Source organism: Oryzias latipes, chromosome 5, assembly GCF_053564925.1.
Source record: "Oryzias latipes strain Hd-rR chromosome 5, Olatipes_Hd-rR_3.1".
Taxonomy (NCBI): Eukaryota; Metazoa; Chordata; class Actinopteri; order Beloniformes; family Adrianichthyidae; genus Oryzias; species Oryzias latipes.
The window spans coordinates 17,186,293-17,208,673 of NC_136241.1; the positions used below are offsets into that span (position 1 = coordinate 17,186,293).

Genomic DNA, 22,381 nt, shown 5'->3' on the forward strand with positions numbered 1-22,381 from the left:
ATTGTCTTCAACTTCATACAGCCCCTGATATCCCCAACCTAACACTAACTCTGCAAAAAAAAAAAGATGAGCAAATAATAGAGCTATCCAGCCGTAAAGTTTTGAGACAGAAACCAGCTCAGACAAGGAAAACAAAAACGTACATGGATCTAGTAGTCTATACAAGTGGAGGCATCAGAATGGAGCACATCAGGGAGCTTGTATCCTGCTAATTGTAGTTTCTACATCTCACCCCCAAGCTTTTTCCAACAGCATTTTTCCGTCTGCTCTATATTCATGATGATTTTAATAAGAGATACTTAGAAATTGAATTTTAGGCCTAATTATATTTTTTTATTTGTCTGACGATGGAAGACAATTTCTATCGGAATGTGTCTTTACATCCAGGACTTCCCTTTATTAGAATCACGATGAACAGAAAAGACATTGAAGAAAATTTTGTGATATGAATGGAAGTAAATTCAGACATAAAAGTGGTTAAAAATGGAGGCAGAGCAAGCCTGAAAGTTGATGTAACACACCGAATAAGACAATTACGCCACTTTTAAGCACTTTTGCTTGATCTAAAATATTATCACTGTTCTAAACAATTTCATAACAATTCAACAACTGCTGTTTTGGATGTTAAGTTTAATAACAGAATTTATTTTGGAGTCAGACCATGAAGGCCAATTGCCAGAGAAGGCTTAAATAGAGTGTCTGTGATCGAAAATGACCTTCCTCCAAAAAGAACGCATTATAATCAATCAGAATGGTCTCAATGGTCTTAGAATAAATGTTCCCAGACAGCTGATTTAAATTACTGGCAGTCATCATGAATAAAAAAATAAATCAATATAGATCAAGAAGATTTTTTGACACCAGGCCGTACATGATGTTTGTTTTTAGTTTAAAGTTGGACTTTTTAGTGGTTGTCAATTAAATTGATCCCTTTGAAAGGAGCCACAAGGGTTTATTTGAGAAAACCCACTATTTTGAACTTTAAACTGTGGAGATAAAGGTGGGGGCTTGTTCTGGATGAGTTAATCTCACGTTTCATTAAAAAATCCATCTGGTCAGATGTTAAATGCAAGTTAGGAATGAGAATTTTCTAGAGATTGAAGCGTGCAACAAAAAATGTGTGGCCATACAACGGCTCACCTCGCAATTTGGACAACTTAAGAGCCCGCCGTAACAAGAGATCATAACAAAGAGAGGCAAACATATAATTGTGTCAACTTTGACATGACAAAAGATGACTCAGACCTTCAGATGTATTGAAATTTTGCACAGAAAATTAGATCATGTATCTGTTGTGCTTATCAAACACACCAATAGCAATGGTTGAATGGAGCAGTGCCTCTAGTTCTGGTTATCACTTCAAAATGTTGAAATATCATACAAACTCTTTTCTCCTACCTTTTTCAGAGAAAATACATTTTTATCTTAGTAACCGCATACACACTCAGCACACAAAGACAACCCGACAAGAATCCTGACTCTCCCATCATAAAATGGAGCAGCCACCCAGTGCATCAGTAACCTGATTACCCCAGCTGTCAGTCTGAATAAGGCCAGGCTTTAGGATCCTGCTGTCCTCTCTTCAATATAAAACCAGTCCTGCTGAAGTCTGGAAACAACCTCAGAACAAGAACAGAAAGGACCACAGCCAAAGAGAAAGAGGCTGAACATTAAAACCTGGGTAAGTCAATGCAATGAAGAGAATTGTTCATTCTAAGTTTCTAAATATTTCTAAAGATTTGAGAGAATTCCATTTCATATGTGTGTGTTAGCTAGTTTACACAGGGAGAATGCTCTAATTTATTTGCCGTGACCGCTTTTGATAAATAACCAGATAGAGAAAACTTTAGATGGTGGGGAGAAAGTGTAAGAGGAGGGGGCATTACAGAGAGGAGGGGAACAGGATAAAACTACCATGTAGATATCACTTTTTGTTTCTGTGCACTCTATGTTTCACTGTCTTTTCCTTTAAATGAAAAGAGTTTAAATGATTTATCAGTCTGTGCATTCGTGTTTCATTGAGTTGCGTCTTTCTATGTTCAACAGTTGCCTTTTCAAGTTTCAAACATAAAGACTGTGATACAGACTGAGTACATCATACTACTGCTGGAAGCCAAAGAAGACCCTTGGCTGCTTAAAACAATGGCAGAACGTTTGTCGGACAACAATCCCACCAAGATGATCCAGAACCTAAATGCTGACCTGCAGGTTCCCAGTCAAGCTTCAGCTGACTCTGCATCTGAATCAGTGGTGAATAGGAGACCCACAGACCTGGGGCTGACTCAGAGCTTGTCCAAATCAGACTCAAACCTGCTGATGTCACCACTCAAAGACGAGGACAGAGGTCTGAGCAGCTGCAATGGATCTGAGTGTCACCGCAGCTCTGGACAGCCACCCATGGATCGCTCGCCTTCCTTTGCGACAGAGTGGGATGAGGTAATGCTGAAGCTTCAGGAATGAGGGAAAGATGAAAAAACAGAGAGGCACTGTGGGCTGTGATTTTCTGAAAGTGTGTTACCACATGTGGATGGTTAAAATAATCAAAGAGTTTATAATATAAAAGCTGTGCACAGTTAGTTAATAAGAAGACAAATGATAGCAGCATTTTACAGAACAGAGAGAGAGACAGGGGAGGATAGCGGCAGCAGCATGAGCGGAGTCCAGCAGAATCAGCGATAGTGTAACTTTGCCCAGTCTGTTGGCGGAGGATGCCTGCAAGCAAGTGCTTGAATGCATGAATGGCTTGATCACTTGCACCGACCTCATCGTAGCAGCCCTGGCATCCAAGCCTAATTGGGCTTGTGCTGTCATTCTACATCCACTCAGTACGTGTCTCAGGGGCCGACCCACGCTTCCACTGTCTCATCCTGCTCTCTTCTGGCTTCTTTACTTCATCTTGCGCCATCTACTTTCAGCCCACTGCGACCAATCCTTCACCCTCCCGTCACACACCCAAAAGCAATCATTTGTGATTTCTAATCACTTTGGAGCATCAATTGATCCCACCCTTAAGTGCTCCAAAGAGCCTGAAACAAACTCATGGTTTATTTGTAAAACTTCAATAGTTGAAGCCAAAAAAAGCATCTCCCTTGGTGTAATCATGTACTTTAGCTTAATGAAATGTCAAGCTGCCTGCTCAGCCATATGAGCTGTAGCTGCCCATTTTTCTTCAGCTTTACACCTTCAAGGAAAAGAAGCAAAAGCAGGAAAGGAGTTTAGCAATGATGTGATGACAAGAGACATGGAACGCCAGTTAAATATTCATCAGCAATGTAAAAGTGGGTAGGTAGCAAGTGATCCTGTCTATGGGTCAAGAAGAGGATACACCTCATGCTGCATCAGGGATGCTTCCACACTTTGGTTAAGAAACACACTATGCTGTCAACCAAACATTTGAAGCCTTGGTTTATAAATGTTCTCAGTGCAGTGTTTGTGGAGTTGCCCAGAGCACATTTACATGTTAATAAAAAATGGGGAGGCAGGGCATTCTGCTCGCAGAGCTGTTTCCCAAAAGTTAAAAAAACATTCCTGCATCCACATCTGTGCTACTCAAGCAAGTGTTAGCCAACAACTGCATTGACTATTACATAATAAAAAACGATTTAAGCTAAAAATAGATCATTACATTTTAATGTACATCATTAATTTGATGATGTTTAAAATAGATTTAAAGTAAAAATCTGTAAAACTGTCTAACACAAATAAGTTTGGTTGAATTCATTGTTTGGACTATTCTTTCATTGACAGGAAAAGCTCACAAGACAAATTTATATTAAAAATTAACTTTGTGAACATAGTCACATAGTAAATCCACAAATCACCAAAACGTCATCATATTAATGTCAGGAACTGCTTGTAGGAGGCCAAATATTAATTTGCACCTTGCTTAGTGGACTTAAATTCCCACTTCAATTATCTTTTGATCTATTGTTAAAATGTTCCCAGTGGACTTTTAATGATGATTATGCTGTTTTTAGGCAAAATCAAAAAATCGGACGTTATTTAGGACATAAATTCTGCAGAGCGGCAGAAGTTTATCATAAATTCTCCTCTGGGATGTGGATGGAACTGTTACTGCAGAATGAGCCTTCCCTTATACCCACTATTTATTTACGCTCTCTCCCGCTGGATCAAAGCCCTTATCACAACCCCAAGCTAAAATTAGCGGTGGGACAAAAATGGTGAGCAATATCAGACCTGTCCAACAGTACTGTTTTGAGCCAGATGCCAGCTCAGACGAGGAAAATAAAGACATATATGGATCTATTTTTCTACAAGTGGATGCATCAGAATGAAACTAAGCAGGAAGCTTGTGTCCTTCCCAACGTACCAGCTGCTTTGAAGCAACAAGGTTTTTCAAATGGCGCTTTTATATCTGCTCCTGATTCACCACATTTGAATAATCCTCTCCACCTTTATCCACCTTTGTCATGGTAGGTAGAACACGTTAATGTAAGGGTGGGGTCATCTAAGATAGCACAAGGGTTAAATATGTCAAAAAAATGGTTTCGTTGGAGATGGTCTTTTTAAAAATAAAAAAATAATCCCAAAAAGGGGAAAATTCAGCACTTTAGCCCAAACTTTATATTGTAAGACTCGTTTACTTTCACAGAACTGTAACTTCATTTCAAAGACAATAACATACATGGATATGTGTTCATGATCATCTGTCAAATGCATATTCCCATAAACTCTTGCCTCTTTTGGCTTTTATCTTGTTCACTTTCATTTAGCTGGCATACTTTTACGAGTTTTTGGATGATCTAGTGTTTGGATGAAGATTTCCATCATTACATGTTTTCTCAGTACAGTAAGCAGACATGTAGGCTGAGAAATGCCCTCACTGTGGCAGTTATTTAGAAATCCCTATTCCATCACAAATGGTGTCAGAACAAGATGGGAAGATATTGTCTATTTTCTAACTCCATACTAGGCTTTTTTTAAGGGTGCAAAGCAAAAAAAAATCGGTTTTGAGGCAATATTTTTTATTTTATTTCCTCAAATGATCTTAAAAGACCCAGTGTAAAGCAAAGGTTCATCCAATAGTTGAGGAAAACTGAGACCACTTAAATCAAATTGAAAAGAAAGAGTATTTTATTTTGGTCTCTATGGCATAACTAGATTTTTAAGAAATCGACTGAGTTTAGCTCTGTTTAGTAAATGACAAAAAAGGTCATGCTTTACAGTGTGCCCCTGCACTTATGACAGTAAAACAACAACAGCCTTTGAGTCAGACTACTGTATCCCACGCTGCCCTGCTTCATGGTTGTTCAGGCTGTGCTGGTTCAGATGTCCTGCTCTGCAGCTATTGGAGTCTGCTCCTTCCCCACTATTCTGAAGATTTGTTTGGATTGAAATTAAGGGATAAAATAAAGAAAGTGCTAATCTTTTGACTGTAAGACAATGAAGCCCAAGTCCAACTCCAAAATATACATAAGATTAATTGTTTTGGTACATTTTTGTAGAAGTTTCAAAGGACAATCTGAACCACTCAAGTATAGTTGTCCTGTGGGTCATCTCTTTTAGTCTCCTTTTTACATTTTTTAAATGTGCTTTTTCAAACCTTTATCAGGTTTTTTCACCTTTTCTCTTAAAGAAAGTCTTTTCATGCCTATCTTTTATTTATTTTTTTGCTTCTGCTTCTTTTTCAGTGTTTTGTAAATTTTCAATATACATTCAAGCAGAAATGCAATCCCAGGTATGACTGGAGCTCACAGACCATTTGATAGAGTAGCCATACGGTGATGTTTTTTCCTGAAATCTTGCAGTCATAAGAGGTTGTGCATTTCCTGTTAGTCATAACCTCGACATCAAACATGAATTCATTCTATCAAAACACAGGGTGAGTGGTGGGCTGGGCTTCAGCTCGGTAACACAATCAAGTGTATCTCTACTAGCTCCCATGGACAACACAGCACTTGAATATAATGCCATCATTAAAATGATAAAGTGTGAATTCAAGAATAATTTGTAAAAACTTTTACTGCAACATTACCTAATATAGCATTTGCAACTTATATACTGTATTTAATCAAGCAAAGTAGTAAAAGATTTCAATGTTCCTCTTTGAGTTTTGCTATAATCTTTCCCCCTTTTTGACAATGACTAACTACAATGTGGAAACCAAATGAATCATAAAAATTGTCTTTTTATGAGGTAAAATCATTACATTTAAAATCAAGAACCTACCTTCTCATCTATCTAAATATGGAAGCAGACAGAAGAATGTCCATATTAAATTGCAATGGAAGGATGCCATCCAGCTCCCAGTCACATGTCAAAAGGACGATTTGCTAACCCAACATAAACTGACAGGGTGGATACAGGACATCATAATGCACCATCCGAAATCTAATTTAACAGACATGCTGCAGTGCTCACCATGCATCTGTCTGTTTTTTGCTGAAGCCATGTAAATGGGGTATACATCTTTAAGGTCTCCCTCTGAGCATTTACTGTGATTAAAATTTTATTTTTCTGCATCGGAGACAGATGTAAAAGAGGTAAATCATTCTATGTAAAACACTAGCAACAGTTTAATGTAAATTCCTGTATGACTGAAAACACTTTTGACGAATAATGCTTAAAAAAATAAAATTCTGTGATGTGAAGAACATCTTGTTCTTGTTTTGATGGCTTTGAAACTTTAACAGAGGCTGGAAAACCACAAAGAGTGACAAATATTATTTGGATTAAGATTAAATATTTATTTTGAAATAGCATTTTAAACTGACCTTTTAAAGGTCTTCTGCGATTAATTTGTGTTTTAGGTGTTTTTAACAACTTTTAGTAGTATTTTTCTGATGATAGAGGACATATATAAAGAACATTAAGCTCAAAATTCTTAAGAGGAAAATCAATAGAAAACAGTAAAATTATCTGTCCTTGCAAGTTGCAACAAGTAATTTTTACCTCATCTGAGCTGGCCAAAATCATATAATAAGAAATCAAAATATAAAAACAAAGATTCAAAAAAGGAAAGATACGTTTAAAAAAGGCTAACTATAGAATAGAATAGAACTAAATAGAAAAGGTTAGAATAGAATGACTTCACATTTAATGTTATAAAGCCCAATAATAAGCATTGTTCTGCTAGTTCTAAGCACATTGTTTTTTATTTTTTGAGTTTTATGTACGAAACTGTAGTTCATTTTCAAAACAGAAAACTAGTGGAAATTACCCATTTTAGAACAAAATGAGAAGACGATCTTAATACAAGCGGGTCCATCTCAATAAATCCCCATAAAATCCAAAACTAGAACCTATTCTGAGAACATAAATATAAATCTTTGTTTATAAAAATAATGACAATGAAATGCCAGCAATGTAATTGTCAACATCTATTGAACTTTAAAATAATAACCCTAAAATTGAACCAAAAATAGTGATCTCTGAATTTTTTTATTCTTGTTTCCAGTTTTTCTGTTGTCAATAGTTTGGAGAAAAAAGGGTTTTGGCTCATTTTAATAATAATTTCCCTTATTTCCAAATAATACCTCAGATGAGACAAAAAATATTAACTGTAAAGATTTTGAAACACTATTTGTTTCTATTTGTATTTGTATTTTTTTTTCCAAATCATGTCTCTGGAAGAAATGACAAAAAAACATCAATAAGAAGTGTGAGACAAAAATAAAGCCAGGTTCCTGGCATTGCAAAAACAGAAACACCATCTGTCTCAATGTCTGGACGTCCCTTCTCCCAGTAGAGGTATCCACTTTACTGTGTCTATTAACGGACCAAATTTCTGATACAGACTGGATGAAAAAAAAAAAAACTTTTACTAGAAGACACACATTCAGATAAAGACATGAAAGCAACACCTTAGACCTCACCTTGCGAACGGCACACGGTGTGCTGTGAAGCAGGCCATGTGTTTTCCCTTGCTTTCATCTCACAGAGCTCATTTATCTATAGAGTGGTGACATAAATGATTGAAATACCTCAATGAAAGCAGTTCCAAACACTCAGCAGAAAATACTGCTGCTCTGGCAAGCTTTACTTTGGACACCAGTGGATCAGTTTTTACTGCAAAATCTCACTAAATGAAATCTTATTTAAGTTGAATCTCTCAAGTCCATCACTGTGGTAACAAACTTTATGTATCTTTATGTGGGACAACACGTGAAGACAGTTTCATGTTTTACCAATAAAAAACACCATTTTTACAATCTCTTTTTAGAGAGACCTACAATTTTCTCAACACAGTGTTCGAATGAACTGGAGTCGATGAATATTTGATAAAAAAAAAGTTTGCACCTTTTTTTCATTTGTTTGCCTTCACACTTGTTTTGACTAAGCTGCCTGGATACATCATGAAAATACAACAAGGGAGCAAGTGTTGCCTGGGTTGAGACCACAAAGGGCAAAAAGCTGGAAGAAGAAAAAAGTCCTTTAAATGTGATTCATTACTTTCTCCCTGAACCTTATTTACAGACCAAAACTTCACAAATTTCACCTAAGTTCACACAATCACATTTTTTCCAGTGACAACACTTAGGTCACTTCCACTTTTTGAGACACTGAATTACCTATATGCTTTCACATTGTTGCTGAACACACCAGAGTTCACTTGCAAGTTAACTTAGATATTCTAGGATATAGAATAACTTTCACACCTAAACAATGGAGACAAGCAAGAATTTTAACCATAATTTGAAGCTGGATAGTTTGTATAATTCCTAAAAGTCACAGACGATCTGTGAAAAAGGAAAATGATGGCTGAATTGAAATTGAATTAAAAAGAAATCAGGCAGTTCTTTGGCTGTTTCCCTTTCTTCAAAATTAGTGTGTTTTTTTATTTGTGAAGAAAGTACTGTGGAACGATTCTTGACCAAAACAGCTCTATTAAAGTACTTTTAAAGGGGTCTTAGCCCGCTCATGTATAGTGTTTGTCAATGAAATCAAAAAGTAACACCACTTCTTGCATGCTGCAATATATAATTTAATGTACACCAAATAATTCTGTTCAACAGCAAGCTATCTTAAAACTGTCTTTAGTTAGGTAAGTAGAAAAGGCACTGCCAGGACTTTTTTTAATTACAAATTAAAATCTTGTGTTTTTTTCTGAAAAAATATGTAACAAACAAAAAAAGAAAATTTTCCTTAATGACATCACCCTCTAAGTAGATTTCTCTAAGTCACGAAAACCCCATGTGTACTTTGTTTAGCTGAAAACGCATCAGCTCTTCTGGGTGGCATTATATATTCTGGCCTTTGTGTACTTTGGGCCCACTGTCCCATCTGTCCTTATTGACAGTGATACTGAAGCAGAGCTTTCATTTCCAGCACAGTGCCAGTAAAGAAGGAAGCCTTTTTTCTAAGATTATTACATCCAAGCATCATTTCCATTATGCCTTTGGCTTTCAGCCATCATTTGTACTCAAGGGACATTGGCAACAATGTTCTTTCATATCTCTAAAGCACGTTGTTTGAGATGATTTCACATTATCTGTATTGTGTTAGCTGGCATGTAAACAGCATTTGAAAGAGCAGAAGATATTGTTTTCTGGTGTGATAAAACAAACCAAGAAAATGATTACTAAACTAAGCAGGACAGATGGATCCTCTCTAGAGACTACAGACAGTGAAACTTTCTGTTACTATTCTGTTTCTATTACTATGACAATTTTTACTACTACCACTACTACTATTACTACTACTATTATTACAATTAATACTACTATTCCTTTCTGTTACTATTACTACCATCTCTACCAGACCAGTTCTAGTGAGTCTGAGTTTTCTCCCAAGAAGCTGCTCACAATTTAAAAATAACTTGGTGGAGAAACCCAGACTCTGCTTCTTCTGCAAAGCAATACTTCTGCTTTTATTGGAGAACAACATAACATTTAATCAGTTTTCCCAATTTCTTAATCTCAATTGTAACAATTGACGATCGTAAATATAAGATGTAATGTCAGTATGAACTGCCCATCTTGTAATGAAGTTTCTTTTCAAATTTGACATCAAGGCTTAAGAAAATCGATTTATCTTTTATGAATAACATTATGGAAAGAGTACTAGCAGAAGTGAAATATATTCCAGAATGACTTTTTTTTAAAACTTCTTTTTTCTTCTTTTTTAGACTTGAAAGAAGCACGGAATATGAAAGCCAAACACTTGATCAGAGGAAGCCTTTTTCTGGTTGTTTCTTGTGCAATCAGATGTTGCCACATGCTCAACCTTTAAGCAATCCATCCATGCCTTAAAATGTCCCTGTACACTTCATTCAAAATTCATGAATCTGAGATTCTGCATCTTCTTCACTGATGTTGCTAAAGCTGCTCAGCCTGCAAGTGATTAAGACTCTTTAAATAGTTGGATTGAGTAATTAACTTTTCAAAAAGGATCTTCCTGATGTCAAAAAACCTTTTGTGACTGTTTTTTATATGGCTGTAAATGGGATTAACAATTAGTGTTTCACCAGTGTAACTTCAAAGCAAAGCAAGGCTTGTAACACCTGGATTTTTTTGGCAAACTGGGCTAATTTCTTCAGAAGTTTGAGAATATTATACAACACATCCTGTTAAACACTGACTAGGTGCCCAAAATGATTGAATACAAGAGTATGACATCACAACTTGAGCTGATTGTAATTTTACTGTTGGTGTTCTTCAGTGCACTTACCATTATTAGAAAGCTAAATGTTGTCAATTACATATTGATAAAGAAGAAATAGTGGATAAACAGAGATAAAAAGGGTCTTTTTATTTGATGCTTGTGAGCTTTCTGACATGTTTGAAGCAATCCTGGTGCAGAGCCAAAACAGCACAGTGGGTGGCTACACCTAATATTTGTTTCATTTCCATTTATTACCACAATTTTGTTGAAATAAATAACATCAGGCCCTACTTTCCTCATTTTAAAAATTGTTAAGAAAGCTGTGATTATCTATCTATAAAAAAATACTGGAGCAACAAGAATTTTTTTTGTTTGTTTGTCTTGCAAGATGTGACATATATTAGTGTTTCATCTACAATGACATTTGCTTTCTCAGAAAGGCGATTTGATAAAGATGCACTTAAAAAGAAATATAGTTCTGCCCTGGTATGTGTCTGTGTGTGCGTCTGTGTGTGACTGTGATATAGAATGTAACTGGGTTAATTCAAAGAGTAATGTGAGGTCTGTATTGCTGCAGGCGTATGCCATGCATCCCACGTGCCTCACTTCCAAATGAATCAAGGCTTTTCCACAGTGTTGATGCCACGAGCGAAGTGCACAGGGCTTTTTCAAACGCTAAATATTACATCAAATAAGCCTGGCTGTGTCTCTAGTGTCAGTAGTGAAATCAGAATAACTTCTTTTTTCTGCCTTAAAAATTGCTGATTCTTAGTAGACTAGCAGTTCTAAATTTAGATTCGAGTCGTATTTGCAGTTTTTAGCACTTGGGGTTTTATTTATTTATTTATTGTTTTTGCTTGTGTTATATATTTTAGACCTTACGTAAAGTTTAGATATTTCAAAATAAGATGAGCCATTTTAATTTGCCTTTTTAAACCTGATCACTAATGCTTCAGATAAAAAAGGGAAAAATGAAACAGAACAATAGAGAGCATCCCAAACAAGACAACAGAAATTGGTCTAAATGTGATGACATGAAAGTCTCATAGAGGATTTCAAGATAAGAGTAAGGTTTTGTGTTGTTTTTATTTTAAATTCACTCTTGCTTAATCTTAATAAAATAAATTGGATGTCTCGATCCAAGAAGAAACGGCAAAGACAATGCATTACAACATTTAATTTAGAGTTTATGACAATATCTCTCCAAAACGATTTTCACTATTTTTTCTAAGTATTTCAATGGAATTCCACTCTTCCTGCAGATCGTTTATAAGACCAGGCACTGATGTTGAAAGGCAAGATCTGGATCATTGTCTGCTTCTGTGTGGGTCTGCCAAGTTCTTCCACACCAAACTTCTCTTTTTGTCTTTGAAGTCACTGCTTGATCTTGGTGCAGTCTTTCTTTCCCCAAGCTATTTCCACAAATTTGGAGGCATGTTAACCAAAGTCTTCTGCTGTTTTTAGGATGCGCCTCTTTGTTTTAGGTTTCTTGCTTGTGTTCTTTATGTTATTAAATTAGGTTAAAAAAATGAAATATGTCAAAATATGCGCCAATTTTTTTGGGTTTGTTTTTGATTCAGGTTTTATTTCCCCCTCGTCTTGTTAACATCTGGGATAAGCTGCTAATGAACACAGCTGCTTTAACTTTTAATAAATTCCCCTTGGTGTATTTAGGTCCATGCGTTATGTTGTTCGTTGCCAGATTCTTGTCTAAAACCAGCAATGTGGTTCTTCCAAAGTCATCTCTCCAAGATTTTGTAGTTTGCAAAAGCCTTTTTATCAAACATCAGGTTTATGTATGTTAGAGCTCTGGAATCACCCGATCAACAGACCTTGTTAATGCTAAAAGTACCTTTGCCCGTGTAAAGTAATTGAGATGAGCCCTCCCTTGTGTGCGACTGTGAGTGCAGGAGTATTTCTCCAGCTTTTAAATTGATGTAAACATCACAGTGAGAGCTGTGTATTTGTTAATCATCCACTTAGATCAATGAATGTCCTTAGCAACTTGTCCTTGGATTTCACTGCGTCACAAGCAGTGTCTAACCCCCCCCCCCCCCAGAGCCCTCCTTTGAAACTTGAGCTACTACTTGGTTTGTCAGACAAATAAGCAAAAGCAAACAAATAACCCAGAACTGTTTTTGTCTGAAAATCCAGAGCCCTCTTAGATAAACATATTTGTGGCTCTAAGCCCCCAAACAGCTCTTTTCTGTAATCTTCTGCATGCAGCCTTGTGCACTCTTAACCTTGTACTGAGCTATTGCTGCATTGTGGGAAGCCTGAATAGTACAGGCCTAACAGGGAAACCACTTAGTCACAAAGCAACATGATATCTCAGTTTCCCGAGGCTCAGTTTGTTCACTTTGGCTGGTCACTGAGTTTTTTTGAGGGTCTGAGTAATGTGGAGTTTGTCAGGATTCTAGATGGTAAGTCACCTTATTACGCAGCCCTGCTTTTGCTGAGTTGTAGATTACTCATTGAGCTGCTGTCCACATCGGACTGTTGGACTGTTGCTTGTAATCAATCACTGCGAAGCAGGCGGACTTCTTCCCAACACTCAACAGCATCAGCATCAGTACTGGCTCTTGTTTCCATCTCACTCTTTCAGTGTTCCTGTGTTGTCATCTTTGGGTAGGACAAAGGACGGAGGAAGGTCTTTAGTCGCTTCATTTACACAAATGTTTATATAAACTCCCTTTTCTGATCATTTGAAGCTAGAAAAATCGGGTCACATTTCATGTATGTGGGAAAAGATCATGAATTTTTTTTTGAACTAATTTAGCATGCGATTTGATAAAACAGATTGTTAGAGAGATTTATCACATTTTTGGCCTAAAGACCTTTTTTTGGCCACTGATGATTGAGTTTGATCAATGAATTGAATGCAAAAATGTCCTCTACAATCTGTTTCCACATGCAAAACTATTGTTCAGAGAGTTACTTTGTGCACAATTAATATTCTTTATTCATTTGATGTTTCAGTGAGGCAGCAGTTAAGTTTGATGGAGATAAAAACCGTGAACAGTCCTCCTGATGATGTTAAGTGTCTGACATTGTTTAAGTCTTTTCAGTTTCCAGTATTATAGCGTCCTACTTCCTTCCCAATCTTGTTAGAGAGCTTAATTTGTTATTATTATTATTTTTGTTTTAATATTAATAATAATTTCCCATGTCCTATTATCGGTAATTTATTCGTTTTTTTTATGTAAAACACTTGAGTTGTGCATGAATGTTGCTTTACAAATAAATCTGCTGCATTGTGTTTCACTGCTGAGTATTGGAACAAATGTAAAGTGAACTCACATCCATGTTTGCTTTTAAACAGATTGAGAAGATCATGACGCTGATTGGAGCGGGCATTGAATCGACTAAAACCACACAAGATGCATCGAGCTCAGGTAATACTCCTAATGGGGTTTTTGTCAATATTGTTATGTCTCTATCAGAAATAGATCTACCATGTTCAAAGAGTTTTTTGAGAATTAAATCAAAATATCATTGTGACTGCTGTAGATGTTTACCCAAAAATGTAATGAATCAAAGTTGCCAATTTCTTTATTATTGTAAGAATAACTTGAATAAAGATAATGAAAATCAGTTGTTCCCAAACTCCCTTTTGTCTGTTTTATTGCTCCAGTCATATGTTTGTTTAGTTCCCCCCTGGATGGTGAGCTTCATTTAGTGTCCCCCAGGTAGAGCAGTGGGAAAAGCCTGCTTGCATCAGTTCACTTGCTGAAGCTCTGTTCAACAACTCCACTAAGTAGATTTCACCCTATTATGCAACAGCTCTTTAGCCCCTCCTCAGTTAAAATCAGATGCAACTTCCATTTTTTTAATTCTTCCATTTTTAGGCAAAAACAAAATATCTGTGTCATTTCTGCAGAGCAGCAATAGTTCATTAGAAATTTGAGCAGGACAGCTGGAGTAAGTCTGCCTTTATTTCTCATCATCCCTTTGTTTACATGCTGTCCCACTAGCTAACAGCCCCTCTCAATCCTTACCTAACATTTTTGCTATAACAAAAATGGTGATCAATCCGCCAACCCTTCGGCTGTTGGACGACCTGCTCTACCGCCTGAGCTAAACCGCAGCAAAGTGAAATTCCACAGGTTTTTGGACAGCACCAAGAACTCACATGATTGATAAATAATTAATAAAAGTAATTTAAAGTTTGGAATAAAAAAACAAAGATGATGACATGCATTTTTACTAGTGTTGCCTCTACTCACCCAATTTCTATGTGTATGATTATGCAAATACATATGCAAATATAAATATGGTTGAATATGAAAATAAAACAAATAGTTAATCATGAATATTAAATCTTCCTAGATTATAGCTGAGAGACAGAGATGTGGGAAACAACAGGATCTTGACTTGTCTTGGTCTTTTTGCTTTTCCATCAAATACCATAAAGCAAAGCCAGGGAGGTCCTAAAGTTATCTTATATAAGAGCAAATATGGTGTTTGTTTTACCTCGCTACACTTATAGGTGTGTTCTATTTTTAGTGCTCATGTGAAGAATGCCACGCTGAAACTGTCCCAGTTTCAGCTGAGTCATACGGTGACTGCCAGGATTTAATTGGAGATTGTGCTCAAGTAGCTTTGGAAGCTGCAACAAGGCTTTTTTTGCGGCTTCTCTTTGAGTCTTTTTGTATAAATGTCACTTTTTTCCCCCATCGCAGTAAAAAGAGAAAGCAGGTACTTTTCTAAATAATTAGGATATAAAGAAATATGAGAGAAGGAAAAGAAATATGTGAGCTGTGAGAGGAAGAAACAGATTTTCTAAGTGTGGTCCACTTTAGGGTGTAGAGTTTTATTGGACTGATTTCTGTGTGTTCCATCTCTGAGTAGTCATTAAAAATTGTCTATGTATCTATCACATCTTGCTTTGTTTTGGGTATTGTGCATCACATTACATGTTTGTGTCTATTTATTGCCACAGCAGTTCAGTAGCATCTTGGTTTCAACTGTCCTCTGCCAGAACCTTGTAAATGTTCTTCAGAAGGCAATGCAGCTTTTTGTGCTGTAAAGTCTTAAGGTTAGAGATGTAGCGGGTGGTGAAACATCTCAAAAGTAGAGCCAAAAACAGAGCAATGTTCTATATTTGGATTTAGGATAAAGTCATAGGGACTTTTTGACCAGCTAAAAAAGCTTGGTTAATCTGTGGGATAAAACAAGAATATTATTTTCTTGTTTCGTGGAAAACTTTAGTATTTCTGAATGAGCTGCAGCCTCAACAGCGTTGTTTTGAAGAACTGATATCATGCATTATAGAGAAGCATGAATCAAATTCTCTGAACTTGACAAAGAAATTTGACAAAGAAATTTGTGATTTTGTCAGTTATGATACAAAGACTCTTAAGGTGAAACTCGTTTTCAGAAACAGTGAATTGTTAAAGTGTATTACGCCGTAAACGCAATAGATAAGGGAGGCTTTCAGAGGTGTAAAGTACTTGAGTAATTTTACTTGATTACTGTACTTAAGTATTATTTTTGGGGATTTTTACTTTACTTGAGTACAATTAAAAATCAATACTTTTACTTTTACTTAATTACATTTTTTTAGAAAAAAAAGTACTTTTTACTCCTTACAATTTTATTTACAGTCAAAAAGTACTTATTTTTTGGAGATCACTTCATTCTATTTTCCCTTGCTATTACCAAACCAATTGAATTGCGCTGATGCCCAGTTTAATTTAAATGTTATTTATTCTGCCTATGAAAATCGTTTTCACATTATATGAAATTGGTCAGACATGTTCATTGGTCCTTTGGAAGTGACGTCATGTCACATCTATTACCACAATGCACAGCACCTTGACCTGGAAATTAGGGAAATTATAACAGTCAATCAGTGGAAGAAAATGGAGGAAGTATGTGATTCATCAGCAGCTGCGAGCAGCACAGTCCAAAATCAGCCACAGGATCAAGAGCACCCGTGGCCGTATCTTCGCGAATTCTTTTCTTTAAGTGGTGTAAATAAAGATTCATTCAAGATGAAATGTGTCCTCTGTCTCCCGCTTAATAAAGAAATATCGGCCTTCAAAAGTTCGCCATCAAACCTAAGGAAGCATATTGAGGTAAGTACATTAAGTATTTTGTTTTACTGATAGTTTTTTTTTTTTTTTTTTTTTTTGGGTGTGCATGTTTTGACGTTGATGGCGCGCCTTTTATATGTGTAGTAGGCCTATTTTCACTAATGCATGCGATTGACAATATAAGGCTCACGTAATAAAATGCTAAAATGCATTTGTAATTGGTAACGTTAGGTCCACGGGAAATTTGGCGCCTATTGCAGCTTTGAATAATCATTATCATTCCGTGCTCTCATTGTGTTTGAATTCATGCAAAACACAAGAAAACCAAGCGAGAAATTTTTTTCCAAACATGTTGTATTGTCAAAACGGTAACACTTTACAATGAGGTTGATTAGTTCATGTATTAACTAACATTAAATAACCATGAGCAATACATTTGTTACTGTATCTGTTAATCTTTGTTAACGTTAGTTAATAGAAATACAGATGTTCATTGTTTGTTCATGTTAGTTCACAGTGCATTAACTAATGTTAACAAGATATAAAGTATTAGTAAATGTTGAAATTAACATGTATACGTGCAGTTCATTATTAGTTCATGTTAACTAATGTAGTTAACTAACGAACCTTATTGTAAAAGTGTTACCATCAAAACTAATGTAATGAAATCAATTCACCCTGTCATGTCAGCCTTACAGTCCTGTGTTTTTGTCAATATAATCAGAAATAAAATTAATGTTTGATTGTCACTAAATGCTACTGTATTTCTAAAATCAACAAGTATTTAACATTATAAAGTGTGCAATTGGCTGCAAATGTCAGTTTTATTAAAGGGTTAGTTCACCCAAAAATGAAAATAATGTCATTAATGACTCGCCCTCATGTCGTTCCAAGCCCGTAAGACCTCCGTTCATCTTCAGAACACAGTTTAAGATATTTTAGATTTAGTCCGAGAGCTTTCTGTGCCTCCATTGAGAATGTATGTACGGTATACTGTCCATGTCCAGAAAGGTAATAAAAACATCAAAGTAGTCCATGTGACATCAGTGGGTTAGTTAGAATTTTTTGAAGCATCGAATACATTTTGGTCCAAAAATAACAAAACCTACGACTTTATTCGGCATTGTATTCTCTTCCGGGTCTGTTGTCAATCCGCGTTCACGACTTCGCAGTGACGCTACAATGCTGAATAAAGTCGTAGGTTTTGTTATTTTTGGACCAAAATGTATTTTCGATGCTTCAAATAATTCTACCTAACCCACTGATGTCACATGGACTACTTTGATGTTTTTATTACCTTTCTGGACATGGACAGTATACCGTACATACATTTTCAGTGGAGGGACAGAAAGCTCTCGGACTAAATCTAAAATATCTTAAACTGTGTTCCGAAGATGAACGGAGGTGTTACGGGCTTGGAACGACATGAGGGTGAGTCATTAATGACATCTTTTCATTTTTGGGTGAACTAACCCTTTAATGCTGTAATCAGAGAGTGTATGTGTAATTGTTACATTTATTGCATACAATATAAATATTTATTTGTTGTTTTTACAGAGAATGCACCCAAATTACCTCAAAAACTACTCTAAATTGACAGCACAGAAGAGAAAGATCGGGACCTCCACCCATGCTTCCAGCAGTAAGCAACTGAAAGTTGACTCAGTTTTCCCAGTCAAACATGTGTCTCCAGTCACTGTGAACAAAGCTATATTAAGGTACATCATTCAAGGACTTCATCCTTTCAGCACTGTTGATCTGCCATCATTTAAAGAGCTGATTAGTACACTGCAGCCTGGCATTTCTGTCATTACAAGGCCTACTTTACGCTCCAAGATAGCTGAAGCTGCTCTGATCATGAAACAGAAAGTGACTGCTGCCATGAGTGAAGTTGAATGGATTGCAACCACAACGGATTGTTGGACTGCACGTAGAAAGTCATTCATTGGTGTAACTGCTCACTGGATCAACCCTGGAAGTCTTGAAAGACATTCCGCTGCACTTGCCTGCAAAAGATTAATGGGCTCTCATACTTTTGAGGTACTGGCCAGTGCCATGAATGATATCCACTCAGAGTATGAAATACGTGACAAGGTTGTTTGCACAACCACAGACAGTGGTTCCAACTTTATGAAGGCTTTCAGAGTTTTTGGTGTGGAAAACAATGATATCGAGACTGAGGCAAGAAGGTGTGAAAGTGATGACACTGATTCTGAAGGCTGTGGTGAGGGAAGTGATGGTGTGGAATTCCAAGATGCCTCACGAGTCCTGGACCAAGACGATGGCTTCGAATTCCAGCTACCAAAACATCAAAAGTGTGCCTGTCACTTACTTAACCTAGTCTCAAGCGTTGATGCCCAAAAAGCTCTCTCAAATGAACACTACAAGAAACTCTACAGATCTGTCTTTGGCAAATGCCAAGCTTTATGGAATAAAAGCAGCCGATCGGCTCTAGCAGCTGAAGCTGTTGAATCAGAAAGCCGGCTTCAGCTTTTAAGGCCAAACCAAACGCGGTGGAATTCAACTTTTATGGCTGTTGACAGAATTCTTCAAATTTGCAAAGAAGCAGGAGAAGGCGCACTTCGGAATATATGCACCTCTCTTGAGGTTCCAATGTAAGTGTTTTTCCCCTCTATCGATGTAAACAAATGTGGGTTGTTTTTGTTTAATACTCTTTGATTATGCTGATTTCTCCTGTAGGTTTAATCCAGCAGAAATGCTGTTCTTGACAGAGTGGGCCAACACAATGCGTCCAGTTGCAAAAGTACTCGACATCTTGCAAGCGGAAACGAATACACAGCTGGGGTGGCTGCTGCCTAGTGTCCATCAGTTAAGCTTGAAACTTCAGCGACTCCACCATTCTCTCAGGTACTGTGACCCACTTGTGGATGCCCTACAACAAGGAATCCAAACACGATTCAAGCATATGTTTGAAGATCCTGAGATCATAGCAGCTGCCATCCTTCTCCCTAAATTTCGGACCTCTTGGACAAATGATGAAACCATCATAAAACGAGGTAAATGAATGCAAGCAACATACACTTGACGAATTCTAATCTGGGCAACCTTTGAGCCATACCAAAATTATTCTTTTATTTATTTATTTTTGCACTTTTTAGGAATGTTATATCCCATCTTTGGCTGTGATCTCAATATGAATATTGATGTAAAGTATTCTTGCAGCAGGTTGTAGTTATCCCTCAGTGTTTCTTGAAACCAAACTCATATGTATCATATGTGGTTTGGAAATGCAGTTAGATTTTATGCTAAATTAAGGGATTTGCATGATTTTAGATGTAGATGACTGCACGTAAATGTAGTTAATGACAAAATCCATAAAATTTGTTCCCAGTCAGAAGCCCCTCAACCAAACTTTTCTTTGTGTCTGCTCACTGTGCTTGTAGGCATGGACTACATCAGAGTGCATCTGGAGCCTTTGGACCACAAGAAGGAATTGGCCAACAGTTCATCTGATGATGAAGATTTTTTCGCTTCTTTGAAACCGACAACACATGAAGCCAGCAAAGAGTTGGATGGATATCTGGCCTGTGTTTCAGACACCAGGGAGTCTCTGCTCACGTTTCCTGCTATTTGCAGCCTCTCTATCAAGACTAATACACCTCTTCCCGCATCGGCTGCCTGTGAGAGGCTTTTCAGCACTGCAGGATTGCTTTTCAGCCCCAAAAGAGCTAGGCTTGACACTAACAATTTTGAGAATCAGCTTCTACTGAAGTTAAATCTGAGGTTTTACAACTTTGAGTAGCGTGTACTGGCATTAGATTGTCTGTCTTATAGTTTGATAATTAAATACAAACAGTTCTAAAGCAGGATAAAACCTTGTATGCATTTCATTTAATGTTTTTTGAGATTAAAAGCTTAAACAAGAATCTCTAGTTTTCTTTCTTGCTTTTACTTTTACTTCCTTAATACTCAAGTACAATTTTAATGGAGTACTTTTTTACTTTTACTCAAGTAAGATTCTAGCCAGATACTTTTACTTTTAATTGAGTAAAATTTTCCCTAAGTACTTGTACTTTCACTTGAGTAAAATTTTTGAGTACTTTTTACACCTCTGGAGGCTTTGAATGTCTTTTCCGAACGTCACTGTTTGCTTTTATATAAAGAAAAAGAACATGGGAGTGTCGCTTCAAAAAACCTAATCATTCTACCGACATCAAGCTACAGACTTATCGGAAGCGCTCAAAAGTACCTTCAGAATAAAACGCTTGCGGTTTTTCGAAGTAAAGTTAGTTCCAACACTTGAACTCTAAATGGATCACAGTTAGAAGAACTGCCATTCACTGTCATTGTTAGATTTCAAGATTTTCCTTCTAGTTTGCCTAAATTCTGCACTTTTGGGGCTGAAGTCAAATCTAATATGAGACAATCACAGGTGCTTTGACTGTGGGCTTAGAGAAAACCAAATAAATGAACTTACAAAAAGGGGTAGTAGAAAGAGAGTAAGAGTAACACAAGGTATCTACATGGTTTTGTGTACAGGCGCACACTGATATTTAAAGGAAAAGTGTACGCCTTCACTCTCAGTGAATTAATTCGGCTTTGCAGCTCATTTTCTCCCGTGCTTGGGTGTGTTGTCAAGGAGCTGGGGTTTTCTCCCTCTCCGATAACGAGAAACCAAGGACGGATTACCGCAGGACCAAATAGGTTGAAGCTTCAGCCAATAGCAGTCTGTCCAATTTTTTAAATCTAGGGCTTTTCTTTATTATATCTTTGAATCAGTTAAAATAATTTCAAAGGTGTTGCAATAAAGTTTATAGTAAATGTCAGTGTCTGAGTTGGACGTTTAAAGATTTTGTGTAACAAACATCAAGAGTTGATGACATTTTTCATTATAAAATGTAAGCAGAGTTTATGATAATGAATTCTAAACACACTTAAATAGAACATAAGATTATTCATTAGGTCAATTGAGTTTTCTGACTGATTTGCTTTGTAACTGTAGGCATGTGATGCTGTGGCGCATTAAACTGTGTGCTGGGCAGAGCACATGTGGTGCATGAGGGTATATTTTGCTGTGTTGTTAATTGCCACTGGCAATTCTAGCGACTGTAGTCATGACAATCTGTCCATGACGAGCATGGGCTTTTTTTCCCTATGAACATAGATATCAAAGCACATTTCTTAGCTATATATAAACAAGTGAAAATACTTGCAAGGAATACAAAAGCTAGGTTTAGCCTGTTAAAAGCGAGTGAGATACTGACCAGATTTCCTCGGAGAAGCACTGGACGGTCAGTGATTAGGCCGGTCTACCATTGGAAGTAATGTTATTCCAAATGAATAGGGGGAATTGGACAGTGTGATGATTAGTTTTTACCATCCTTTGTCTGAATGTTGTCATAAGAATTTAATGTAGCGTTAGGCTCAAGATGAAGGTGTAAAAAAGAAAAAGCTCATAATTAGTCCCCTTCAATCCCTCTTACTTCCTATTACCATCTTATCACACCCAAATACTTAATCACCTACTCCTCTATTAGTCTTTCTTCATGTCTTATCTCTGTCTCTTGCTTATTCCCTCCCTCCCTCCGTCCCTCCCTACTTCTCCTTTGCCATAAATCTGCTTCTCATTCCAAGCAAATCTGACCACAGTGTCTCTTCAAATGAAGAGCATTGGTCTTGTGGAGAACTGACGTGCATCTGCCCTGGCCTTTACCTGAGCTGAGGAGCACCCATATAGGTGGCCAATTAGGGCAGAGGTTGAATCAATAGCCCTTCACTCCCTTGGTTCTCATTGCCTCTTCTTGCCCTGTCTGCCAAAC

General features: G+C 36.9%; 1 protein-coding gene and 1 long non-coding RNA gene across 7 annotated transcripts in view; both read left to right on the plus strand.

The window, feature by feature from the left end:
- The first annotated feature begins 1,606 nt into the window (after positions 1-1,606).
- anks1ab (ankyrin repeat and sterile alpha motif domain containing 1Ab) overlaps positions 1,607-22,381 on the plus strand; it is a 51,210-nt gene continuing 30,435 nt past the window's right edge. For 2 of the 5 annotated variants that reach the window (XR_013656038.1, XM_078947305.1), the window contains exons 1-3: positions 1,610-1,681; positions 2,047-2,436; positions 13,886-13,958. Coding sequence is in view for 3 of the 5 variants with exons in the window: in XM_078947305.1 (XP_078803431.1) it covers positions 2,143-2,436; positions 13,886-13,958 (367 nt within the window). In the remaining 2 variants the exon portion in view is untranslated. Of the gene's footprint in view, positions 1,682-2,046; positions 2,437-13,885; positions 13,959-22,381 lie in introns of all 5 variants that reach the window. The other 3 variants (XM_078947306.1, XR_013656039.1, XM_011475017.4) reach the window with 3 other exon arrangements.
- LOC111947448 (uncharacterized) lies at positions 16,001-20,488 on the plus strand. 2 transcript variants are annotated; one of them, XR_013656045.1, is made up of 4 exons: positions 16,001-16,643; positions 18,159-19,216; positions 19,302-19,618; positions 20,006-20,488. It is a non-coding gene; the product is annotated as an uncharacterized LOC111947448 (long non-coding RNA). The 2 variants fall into 2 exon arrangements; XR_013656044.1 differs by lacking the exon at positions 16,001-16,643 and having other exon boundaries at positions 17,744-19,216.